This window comes from Bidens hawaiensis, unplaced genomic scaffold (assembly GCF_021521415.1).
Source record: "Bidens hawaiensis isolate Kalapana, Puna unplaced genomic scaffold, B.hawaiensis_p1.1 tig00001511_1, whole genome shotgun sequence".
NCBI classification, from domain to species: Eukaryota; Viridiplantae; Streptophyta; class Magnoliopsida; order Asterales; family Asteraceae; genus Bidens; species Bidens hawaiensis.
Window position 1 is genome coordinate 2,171,512 of NW_027491085.1, and position 12,604 is coordinate 2,184,115.

At 33.4% G+C, this 12,604-nt stretch overlaps 1 protein-coding gene across 1 annotated transcript; it reads left to right on the forward strand.

Annotated features, from left to right (window-relative positions):
• Positions 1-6,966: 6,966 nt before the first annotated feature.
• LOC143582872 (transmembrane 9 superfamily member 7-like) lies at positions 6,967-11,170 on the forward strand. The gene is made up of 7 exons (XM_077065350.1): positions 6,967-7,124; positions 7,659-7,817; positions 8,092-8,201; positions 8,385-8,502; positions 8,595-8,707; positions 9,438-9,588; positions 9,916-11,170. Exons 3-7 carry the CDS (start codon positions 8,098-8,100, stop codon positions 11,071-11,073), a joined length of 1,644 nt encoding a protein of 547 aa, XP_076921465.1. The 5' UTR covers positions 6,967-7,124; positions 7,659-7,817; positions 8,092-8,097; the 3' UTR covers positions 11,074-11,170.
• The last annotated feature ends 1,434 nt before the right edge of the window (positions 11,171-12,604 follow it).

Consider the following 12,604-nt stretch of genomic DNA (forward strand, 5'->3'; position numbering starts at 1 on the left):
AGAGAGACTGATGATCAAGCCAACTTTGAATCTGAATTTGAGTCGTGTGGCCAAATGTGTTTGGTCTCAAACACCCTGCTAGCTATCTGCTAACATGCTAATCATCACATACTCATATCTACTTAAATATATACTCTACTTCTATGGACTTTACAACTGTATATCATTTATTACATTTTATAAAAAAATATTGAAAAGATTAATTAAACTACTAATTTCTGTGTTGCAAAAATGATTCATCTGTATAGCTGTCAAAAATGATAATGCAGTAATTAATGAGGGGAACAACCATTGATGACCACCAGCTTGCTCCATATTTCTCCTCCTACCACACAGGCACACACAAGTACTATATACAAATATATGTATATATATGTATATTATATGTGATGAATCAATGCTTACAGATGAGTTTGGTGTGGATGAAATCATGGTCAATTTGAATATAAATCAAATATAATACGCAGCGTATGGTTGAGTAGTTAATTAACTACTGCCAACGCAACTGTTTAGAAAAGGCTAAACAAGGTTCACCTAGACAAATTAAAGCTCATTTTATGATAAATGAACTTATGCGTGAGCTTTACATATATACCAGGTTTGACTAAACGGCGTATTAATTAATCTAATACGTGTGTGTAAAGTAACATTTAAAAACTAAAAAAAGCAAACATTTGAAGAAATTAGTTTAATGTTTTTTATATACAAAAGTAAGCATTTTATATGTAAAATTAATCAGTTTAAACAATTTAGTTATATTTTTTCTTTTTGTTTTCGTAATGACTTAAAAATTTTGTAATAAACCATGCACTCTATTTTCCTATATATGCATGCAGTCTAAGACAGATGCGTGCTATTATATAAGTTTTATCTAGAGATATATATTTTGGTTTATCCCTCCAAAGCCATTAAAGCATAATTCGAATTTTGTTATAGATACATTTAAAGTTAAATACTTATTTTGAAAGCAAACCTAAAAATCTCGTTCATACTAAAATATCTTTCATAGAAAACGGTTCCTCTGTCTCGGGAGATAGATATGTCATATATGTTGATTCCGCTGAAACCATTTGTTGATTAAGACACGGCTATGATTCGAATCTATGTTTTTTTTCGAACAAATGTGTGTGCAAGGCATATGATCATCCGAAAATGACACCCCACAAATGTAATTGCAAAGTTATGATTTTGTGGTGAGAAATGAATCACATATTAATATATTCACCCTAAATTTCTGAGTCACATTCAATGTCGTCATAACACCAAGACACTTTTGCCACCAATTCGGGCCCTTTTCTTGAAAACAAGGTGCTCATATCTAGTTACAGAAAAATTGTACCATTATATCGATTCACAAATATCTTGCTTTTTTTACTTGTGAGATATAAATGGCTTTAAAAAAGGCGATACCTCGTGACCATTTTTTAAAACTAAATGTTTCTCTTTTAATATATAGTTAGTTTGTTTTAAGTACTCTTTCATACATGTGGTTCATAATATTGTTTAGCATACTCATTCATGATCCATTATTATTTGAAGGACCCATAAAATAAATTCGAGCATGGCAAACAAGGGATGTTTGTAGGTTAGGATTAGATGGGCTCTCTTGATTTCCTTTTTAATTTCTATAACAAAACGGCTATCAAAGTTGCCAAGTTTTTATGTTGTAGTCTCCTTTTTCATATTAGGCTTGTGTGTGTGTGTGTGTGGGGGGGGGGGGGGGGGGGGGTTGGTTCAGGTCACTTATGATTTGTTACTTATTATAATAAGAAATTTCATGTCCACATATTTGGCATCTACATCAATGACCTCCTTTTGTACGAGCTTATGAATGGTGCCTATTTTTTTTATCGGAGTAAACAGTAAATGTTTTTTTTAATTAAATAGAATATGCAATTAAACAGTTCACTTAAATTTTACTAAAAGGTTTAACCATAGAAGTAATAACATCACTTACACAAAAAATCAACTTGATTACACAAACAGATGAAGTGTGTACAAAAGCCAAACCTAACGGATGCATCGTTGTATGCGTCACATACGCATGCAGCGTGTCATTTTTTTTATAAAAGAAAAACATAACCTTTCAATTGTATAAAAAAAGTCAATCTAACATCCTATAACTATTCCACATTACGGGCATTCAATTTAAGATGTCACGCCTATTATTTTATATAACCAGCGCAACATTGTTATAAATAACCTTTTTCTTTAAACACAAATTTACATTCACAAATTTAATCTACTTGAGCTTAATTTATTCATTGTTCAGATTTGAAAACAAGAACTCCTATCAATCAATTGGGTTAACCCCACATTCCCCCTTTGATCTCTTAACACAGCAAATGGGTGGTTGTGCATCTTGCCAAGTCATATGGTGGGTATGGCCTAAAAGCAACATACATTATAGGCCAACCATTACAAAAGCTGTATAACCTATGTCATAGTATTTGGGTTTAAATGCCACATTCAATGTTCCCACCCACTCTTTTAATTTTAGGGTTATTTGTTACAAAGATAACATAAAACTCTCAAATTTCACTACACTACATAAAAAGTTAGCATAACTTTGAAGAAATTTTGAACTAGAAAATTTAAGGATTATTGGATTTAAATTCTCTCAACCAAATTTTGAACTAGAAAATTTAAGGATTATTGGATTTAAATTCTCTCAACCAGGGGTGTTCATCGGTTCAGATATCGGTTATTCGGTTTGTTTGAATCGGTTTGTTTGGATTTGAATTTTTTTTCCTGAATCCGAAAACCGAACCGATCTAAATTCAATTCAAATTTCTTTAACCGAACTGAATTCATTCGAATTCAATTCAGATCACTTCAGCTAAAATTCGAAAAACTCGAATTCAATCTAAGAAACCGTTGAATGCTAACGAACAACAGGGTTGTGTTTTCACTAACCATTCAAACTAAGACTAACAATTGAACATCATTTTTGTTTTAGCACTTGTTTTGTCAAATCTGGTTGTCCATTATATAAATTTCCTTACTACAAAAAAGTTTATGCATATAACTTTTAAGGACTCTTACATGAGATTGAGTCATTTAAGAACATACATGATGAAAAATCTAGTTGTGGATGGTTGACGTGGAGGCACCATGAATGCCTGAAATGGAATAGTGGAGATGGATTTAAAAATATTTTTTTTTTAAAAAAACCCACATAACCTAGTTCGGTTTATATGGTTATCCGAACAAACTGAATTCCAAATTGGAATTTTTGATTCAGTTAATATCCAATCCGAAAACCGATTTTAAATTTGGATCGGTTATTTTGGTTATGGATACAATTCGGTTTATGGTTTACTCCCAACTTTCACCTTTCTATTGACAACACTCTCAACTAAAGAAATATTACATAATAATCTAGGTTGTCATCTTATTTGACAGTAGCTGACTGTAACGCTTTTTTCGATCACCATTAGTTATAGCCAACTAGTGTCAAATCCCACTTTAGTGGGAGCCTTGTTCTTCAATCACCATTAGTTAGCAGACCCACATAGTGTACAACAATTTAGCTGTTAAAAAAAAGTCAGAAAAAACAATGCCACGTCAGTAAAAAAAAACTAATAGAGTTAGGGTCTGTTAAGTTCAGAAGTGACAAAGGAAAATAAGATGATTGTTGGAAGTGGTCATGTAGAACATTTATTTAGTTGGGACTTGGGAGTGTTGCTGCCAAATGGTGAAAATTAAAAGTATTTAAATCCGATAACCCAAAATTTAATATTCTACAAACTGGAAACAAACTCCCCATATTTAGCCTTTGAAACACCCTTTTCTTTAAAAATTAACATATCTTTGTGTTTAAACATCTACCCTTCTGTGTATTAAAAAGTGGCTTGATTTCTAGTTCATTCCATCAACAATAATTCGGTTATTAATCATTATCAACCCATAATGGTAGATAGATGTTTAATGCACTAAACAATTGAGCTTATTAATATCTAAATTTCAGTCTAGTCGCTTGCATATAACATTTTGTACTTTCGTCCAAAAACCAATATATTTCATCCAATTCAGAGAAATAGCATTTGTTAAGCAAAGAGAGGGCGTGTTGCTCATATTGAATGCAAACAAGTTAAACCGAGTTCAATTGTTTATTTTAAAAAAGCTCGGATTTAAACCTTTTAATGTTGTGAAGCTCAACTCTCAGGTAACTTTATAAGCCCCCGTTGTGGGGTCATTAAACTATACGCTTACAACACCAAAACTAGACAAGCTTGACTCGCAGCTGCGCAGCTGCATATAACAAAGAAAAACAAATCAATGAATCATACATCACTACAAAAAAATTTAAGGCAACCTTTATTTCACAAAAAAAACTGCATTAGGTGAAGTTGCATTAATCCTAATGCAACTTTTTTGTTAGATAATGCAACTAATTTTGTCAAATGCAACCCTTTAAAAGTGTTGCATTTGAAAGAAACAGTTGCGTTATCTAACAAAAAGGTTGCACTAGATCCAATGCAACTTCACCTAATGCAGCCTTTTTTTGTAATATAAAGATTGTCTTAGTTTAATTTTTTAGTAGTGCATAAAGCGACAGATTTGTCTCTCAAAAGCCAAGTTTTAAGGCGAAGAGAACATATATCGCAAAAGTCACGATCATGTCTACCGAATCTAAAAACATATTAACAATCCACCCAAATAATACTTTATTTCATTTATTATGTGAAATGACTATAATTTCCTTAAATCAAAATTTGGCTGCCATATAAAATGAATAAGACACTATCAATGCAACAATCATTATCACCTTTTTTATGAGATAAATATAACCTTTCTAAAGGAAAATTGTTATTCACTATTAGCAAATAACAATCTCAACTAACGACATGGTTGACGATGGTTCAAAACCAACATGTGACATGAGTAGACATATCAAAGCCATCATTTATACGACCCCTGACGCTAATGGGCACGTGTTATGTTTGACACTAGCGCCGGGTGTACACACCCCGTTCAAATATAAGTTGCAAGGCCGGCCCAAGGGTCAGTAAACTTAAGCAACCGATTTAGGTCTCTACTTGAATAAGGTCCTCCAATTTAGCATAAAATAAAATAAAATTTATTGATATATATGTAAAATTATCCATATAAATGAAAACTATCTATTATTGCAATGGTAAACGCTCATTCTTGAAACTCAAAGATCAAGGGTTCGATACTTCAATACATAGTTCACCTCGTTTTTTTCACAGCTTTTTTTTTCTTATTTCTTTTTTGGGTTAAAAGTTATTTGATGCATCATGCATGTGCGTATAAAATAGCATGACTTGTAAAATAAAAAGATTTGTGGAGTTTCCGGTTGTTAAGAGGAAGTATACCACAAAAAATCCTGTTAGTATTCAAGAATTGTTTTGTTTTTATCCTATAAAATGCTTTAATCTGCTAAAAGAATCTATGAGGTAAATCCTTAACAATAACAAAAAGAATACTCCAAAGAATCACAAACACCCTTTGAAGAATTTAAATATTATTTACTTAACTTATAGGTACCTCCTACATAACTAAAATTGGGTTATGTAAAAAAAATTTGTATAAAAATAGGATTAAAAATGTTTCAAATGAGACTAGAACCCATAACCTTTCGGTTGAGAGTAATACCCCTTTACTACTAGACCAAGTTAGTGGTCATGTAATTGAGTTTGAACATTAAATATACATATTGCTTTAATAAAAGTAGATATAATTTTTTTTTAAAAAAAAATCGGACCTGTGCCCGTCGACCACCCCGCCACCCCTATGGGCCGACCATGTATAGAGGAAATGTAGTTCATTCGATCATACCGACTGTCCATTACGGTAGGGTGTTTTCCTTTCGGTCTGATTTTGAATCGGTTAATTTATCATGCCGATAGTGAGTTTCCCGAAGTTTTCTTTTTGAAATTTATGGATTGGATTTTATTTCCCTTTTGTATGTCATCAGTATGGTTTGTGTTTTTCTCTAATTTAGTTCGAAAGAAATAATGCCATGTAACAATGTGTATCAAAACATATGCAGGATTTAAAACATTTACAAAAATAACACTAAAACTTCTCATAAAGTTACTCAAAAAACACCTTTTTGTAAAATCGCACTAAAATTTCTCATAATGTTTAGGCCCAATGGGTCATTACGTAAACAACAATCTGATTCTTTACTTACTCTACTGGCCCACTAACATTTGACTATACTAACTGGCCTATTAACAAATAAGCAGTAGTCCACGTATAGTAGTATAGTACTAACTTACATAACTTTAATAATTTCCTGTTCAATTTGTTTTAAAAACAACTCGTGTTTTTACATGGTTAGCTCTACGTCGGCGCGTCACATTGTCCAGGAAATGAGTGTTGCCTCTGGGCGTACAAGGTTTCACATAATTACAACAGACAGATGGACAATTTGGAAGATGATCAAGGCGATGAGATGGTCCTTGAAGAATCTTGTGTCGAATATGCACGAGTTAATGAAATGTCTTTTGCTAAGTTAGCAATATGTGAGCTTTTAAGTTAATGGCATTTGCATACATCATATTGATTTAAGCAATTTCTAATGGTTATGTTTTTAAAATTGATAATGTTCTCTTATTTTGTTACATACATTTCTTAATGTCCAGTCTTTTTGTAGGTCATGTATTTCGGTGAACGTGTTTGATATGTTTGATTGTACTCTGTGTCGGAAACTGACAATGTGACGAGTAAAAACAATCTACATAACGAAGTATAAACTAATATACAGTTTTATAAAATAATAAATAAGTTGGTTTATTAATTAATAATTTTTACCACAAATCTATAATTAATATAAGTAAAAAGAGTTAAAGAAAAAAAATATATAAAATAGAAATAACCTCCGTTGTCAAAAATGGCAGCCAAAAGTAAACGTTGAACATTGAAAACGTACATAATGGAGAAATTATGAGTTAGTCGTTGACAATTGACTTCAAATTTCCACTACTATTATTACTATTGTTATTATTATCTCTCAGGTATTTGTATGTGAATAATGATCAATGGATCATATTGGGAGCATGATTAGCGTTTGTGTAACGATCATCATCATCATCATCTTCTTCATCTAATCTTCCCAATCATTTTATCTACCTCCTGTTGATTTTAAAACGGTTCGTAAATACTCGCTAGCTACTCTTGAACTACTATTTGTTTGATCATTCAAATTAGTGTTTATAGACTGGATTTGTGTTTAATGATCATGAATCATGATATATAATATAGCATTGGATTTGTTATCAGTTTCTGATGAATCGGTATATACTAATTAGTTTCATATACATATCTTTTTTAAATTTCGTTATAGAATATTATTGAGACTTTAGAATAGGGCTGTTTTAAAAAACTTTTGCCTTGTTTGTACACGAGTTGAGTTGGCTCATCTTTAAATGAGCCAAGGTCAGCTCGGCTAGTGGCTCGTTTAATATTTATGTGTATATTTGTAGCTTAAGGCCCAAATATTTTTGTTTGCTCGTTTTGTATAATAAAAGTTAAAAAAAAATTGAAAATTCTCTTAATACAATAAATTCTAGTTTGGCTCGTTACAAAGTATGTGCGTGTGGTCGCCCGTCAGTGTGTATATGTTTTACTTGCTTGTTTGAATCCGTTTAACCACTTTATATGGTTTTCATGCTTTGCCTATGCAGGGTGATCCGCTTCAAGTCAAAGTCAACAAGGTGTCATCAGTCAAGACACAACTTCCTTATGACTATTATTCCTTGAACTATTGTAGACCCAAACATATTCAAAACACAGTAGAAAATGTTGGTGATGTGCTACGGGGTGACCGCAATTCAGTGTACACGGTAACAGTGTTTTCTTTTTTTTTTTTTGGCTCCGTCTAGTTCCTGCTACGAACCTTATTTTAACTGACTTTACTTTTAAATATATTGCTGATGTGGCACCGGTTATTTAATGCCATGTCCTGTTAGCAATTAAATGGACTGCTACTATCATTTGTTGCTTTATGAAGTTGGCTGTTAAATGTGCTGAATAAGAAATTGGTTGCTAAATTCTTGAAGAAGTATAAAATTTGTTTTTGATTCGTGCAGTTTGCCGTCTTAATATTTATCATTTCAGTTTCACATGCATGAGGAGCTAGCATGCAAAGTTGTTTGTCGAATAAGGCTCAATGCTGAATCAGCAAAAAGCTTCAAGGAAAAGATTGATGAACAGTATCGGGTTAATATGTATGGGCCACTGAACTCATCTTAACTTTGTAAAGGGGTTAATTTCGACCCATTTACTTATAAATTGTTTTGCTGGTTATAGAAATGTCGATAACCAAAACCGACCCACTATTTGGTTGTTTTTTTTTAAACATTAAATCGACCCGCTAGTAACCCCCAAGTTGTATTTTTTGATGAATGCAGGATCTTAGATGACATGCCAGTTGCTGTTCTTAGGCGAAGACGTTATGGACCTTATGGTAGTCAATCAACCGTTTATGAACATGGTTTTCGTGTTGGGTTCAAAGGAATCTATGCTGGGGTAAGTTGTTTATTATGAGAAGAAAATTAAAAATAAAATAAAATAAATAATTCAAAACTGCTAGAAACTTATTTGCTTGTTTATATCTTCAGGCCCCAGAGGAAAAATATTTCATCAATAATCATCTGAGCTTCAGAGTCTTGTATAACAAGAATCTTGAAACCGGTTCTGCTCGAATTGTTGGGTTTGAAGTAACTCCACACAGGTTTATTTTCTCGGGCCGAAGCGGGTTATGTTTTATCTAATGGTCAAACAAGTAAAATCCAAAAGGATATCTAAACAAGAGAAGTGTCTGAAAATATGCTTATTTGTAACGCATAAATAATTCGTGGTTTTTTGTACTTACTGATAAAAAGAATCCAGACAAAAACGATGACTGGTCAACCCAACCTGCTTGACCCGCCCGTTTTGCCACCTCTAACTATGATCATAACATTATGCTTTGTCAGTGTGACACAATTTGTATTTTTAAACAAAACAGAAAAAACAAATTCGAAACCGTAAAGCAAGCCCAAACACGAACTGACAGTTTGGTTTTATATTTTCATAAAAAATTAAGTTTTGTATATAATTAAAACTGACAAAACCAAGCCCAGCCGAATTTATGGATTACATTTTCAAATTTAAGTTTCAAATAATTTATAATAATAAATATTGTAACCCAAGTGTATAATAACTAATTTGTTATTAAAAGATTTAGGACCAAATTTATTATTTTTGCCCAAATATTTTTCTCTTCGGCCCAAAAATTTTAAGCTCAAGCGGCAAACCAGAAAAAAAACTTAACTAAAAAACAAAATTGAACGGTTTTCAAACTCAAAAACTGAAATTTCGGTTTGAGCCCAAAACCGACCCATACACACCCTTAGTAAAATTGATCCTAATTTTTTTTTATAATAATTTGTCTAAACTTTAATGCTAACTTGTGTCAACAGTATCAATCATGAGGTGAAAGAGTGGAATGAAAAGAACGTTCGGTTAACTACATGTAACCAAAATACAAAATCCATGATTCAAGGAAGCAGTGTACCACAGACAGTTGATAGAGATATGGAGGTTGTGTTTACATATGATGTAACCTTCAAGGTGCATTCTTGTGAAATCCTAACCTTAATCCAGATGGATATTCAACCCATTTACTTACTAAATGGGTCGACTGGGTTGGGTTTTATCTCAAACGGGCCAAATACAAAAGTATAGCTACATAAGATGGTTTAGATGGGTTGAACTGCTAATCTTCTATAGTTCTATTGCTTTATCTAAGCCCTTAAAACTGCAATATACAGTTTTGATAATATTGTTTATTATTTTGTATTCATGGAAGTTTTAGAAAATAGACCAACCCGGCCCGTTTTTTGACCCGTAGTAAAGTGATCTATGTCGTTCAAACGTTTTGTGTTTTCAACTTTTCAGGAAAGTGACATTAAATGGGCTTCTCGTATGGACGCCTACCTACATATGAACGGAGATCAGCTCCACTGGTTTTCCATCATAAACTCTTTAATTATCGTTCTCTTTCTTTCCGGGATGTTTGTTATGATAATAATGAGAATAGTTTACGAAGATCTCTCTCATTTTAACCAAATAGACCTACAAGACAAATCAGAAGAACAAACGGGCTGGAAAGTCATTCATGGAGACGTGTTTCGGGCCCCTGTTAATTCCGGGCTACTTTGTGTTTATGTTGGGACAGGTGTCCAAATCTTAGGAATGACACTTGCCATCATGATATTTGCTTTATTGGGATTTTTATCACCCCTCAACCGTGGCGGTCTTATGACCGCCATGGTCTTGTTTTGGGCTTTCATGGGCTTGTTAGCGGGCTTTTCCTCGGCCCGTCTTTACAAAGCATTAAAGGGTACCGAGTGGAAGAAAACCGCTTTGGAAACATCGTTTATGTTTCCTGGTATATCGTTTGTGGTTTTCTTTATTCTAAACGCCTTGATTTGGAGAGAGGGTTCCTCGGGAGCCGTACCCGTTGGCACCGTGTTTGTTCTTGTTTTCTTATGGCTCGGGCTTTCTGTACCGTTAGTCTTTGTTGGTAGTTACTTTGGTTTCAAGAAACACATTATTGAAGACCCCGTTAAAACCAATAAAATCCCGAGACAAGTTCCTAAACAACCGTTGTACTTGAAGCCCCTTTTCTCAATTCTCATTGGTGGGATTCTTTCCTTCGGGGTTGTTTTTATTGAGGTCTTTTTCGTCTTAACATCCGTTTGGCTTGACCAGTTCTACGACATAGTCGGGTTTTTACTCATAGCGTTTGTGATATTAATAGTTACATGTGCGGAAGTAACAATCGTCTTTTGTTACTTCCAATTACGCGGTGAAGATTATAATTGGTGGTGGAGGGCTTATTTGACCGCGGGTTCATCGGCTCTATACCTCTTTTTATACTCGGTTTTCTACTTTTTCATGAAGTTGAATATTACTAAATTTGTTTCGAGTGTTATGTATTACGGGTACATGTTAATTGCTTCGTATGCTTTCTTTGTGCTGACGGGTACGATCGGGTTTTATGCTTGTTTATGGTTTGTGCGGAAAATTTATTCGTCTTTGAAGATTGATTGATGTAAAGGACAACCAAGGTGATGAATACATATATATATGGAGCTTTTATAATGTGTATTTGTTTTGTTTTTGTTTATGTAATATATACATTAGCAATGTGACACATAATGTGGCAGGTAACATCGTATGTTATTATATATATATATATATATATACACACATCTCCTTAAACCTATTTTGTTTTGTTGTTTACATTGTTATCTACTTAAAAGTACTTTTGTTATGCATTGAAGAGAGAGTGTGAGATTAAGGAGAGAATTGTTCTTGGCCAAGGATGGCCTCAAAAGGAGTTTTGTGAGAGAATGGAGACACCAGGATGGATCATGAGATGTTCCCATGAATACCAATGTAAAATAGTATTAAAGATCATGAAATGTTCACATGAATACATATACATGTGTCTTTGTGGTAAATTTTGATGTTCTTGATACCAAAGGTAATAGTGAAGATCATGACTATTTAAATAAAATTAAATATAAAAGTAGCAACCAATCCTTTGCGGTTAGACAGACGGTCATGGTTCAACGCCCAAGGAAGGGGGGGGGGGGGTTGGTACATGTCTTAATGTATGGGGCAACACGAGTCGTTTTGGGAGGGTTTGTGAGTGCTAATGCATGGATGTGCATTTAAATCCTCAACCAATCAAAAATCCCCAGGTGTAGCGGGGCGCCAACCCACTATACGTGATCTTAAGGTAAACGTTTTGGGCATAGCAAAACCCCATATAGTGGGGTCTCCAAGGACCAAGAATAGATAACATTGTGTGGTCGACTAACAATTACTAGTTACTTCAATCAGGACCGCAAATATGGTCTTACCACATATACCCTCGTTCTAAATTTTATTATATAAAGTTCTTGATAACTCCAACTACAAACTTGTTTCTAGTAGAAATATAAACCAACCTTTTTAAGACCAATAAGTAAACAACATCAAACATTTATAACCCGAATTGATAAACTTCTAGCTCACACAATTTTACAATAAAACGCGATAGTCTAGTTTGTGAGTTGGGCTTCCTTTTAATTGATGATTAATTGAATATCAAGCATTTAAAGTTGAATAAGTAATACGATTTTAGGATAAAGAATTACACTATTGATGAGATGGTTCATGGTTCGGCACATGTTACCTGCGAACATACACCAAGTGAACATTTAAATATTTCACTAGGTTTACATAAAAACACTTATACAACAACAATAGAGTTTGAAACAATTACAAATTAAATTAAAGTCTTAACTGTAAGAATCAAGTAGTGTAATTACATATACAACATAGTGTAATTACATTACGATATAATTACATAATTACACTACTTGATTTGAAACAACCTGTGCTGATTTGACTCATTTTTATCACCAAGCCAAACTTGACCTAAGCTCGGCTTGCTAGCCCGATCTTAGGCGCGTTTAACTTCAAAATCGAGTTCTAGCCTAACTGAGCTGCCTCGTGTAATTTCCAGCATATGTTAAATCCACCCTTGCTCGACTCGTGAACAACCCAAGACGAGACTTTACGATGGCCATGC

Bases quoted from the DNA above. Each gene is read 5' to 3' on its own strand.
- LOC143582872 (XM_077065350.1), top strand. From the start codon at position 8,098: ATGCATGAGGAGCTAGCATGCAAAGTTGTTTGTCGAATAAGGCTCAAT. The intron at 8,202-8,384 runs GTATGGGCCACT...TGATGAATGCAG, and splicing joins GAACAGTATCGGGTTAATAT to GATCTTAGATGACATGCCAG. The intron at 8,708-9,437 runs GTTTATTTTCTC...TTGTGTCAACAG, and splicing joins TTTGAAGTAACTCCACACAG to TATCAATCATGAGGTGAAAG.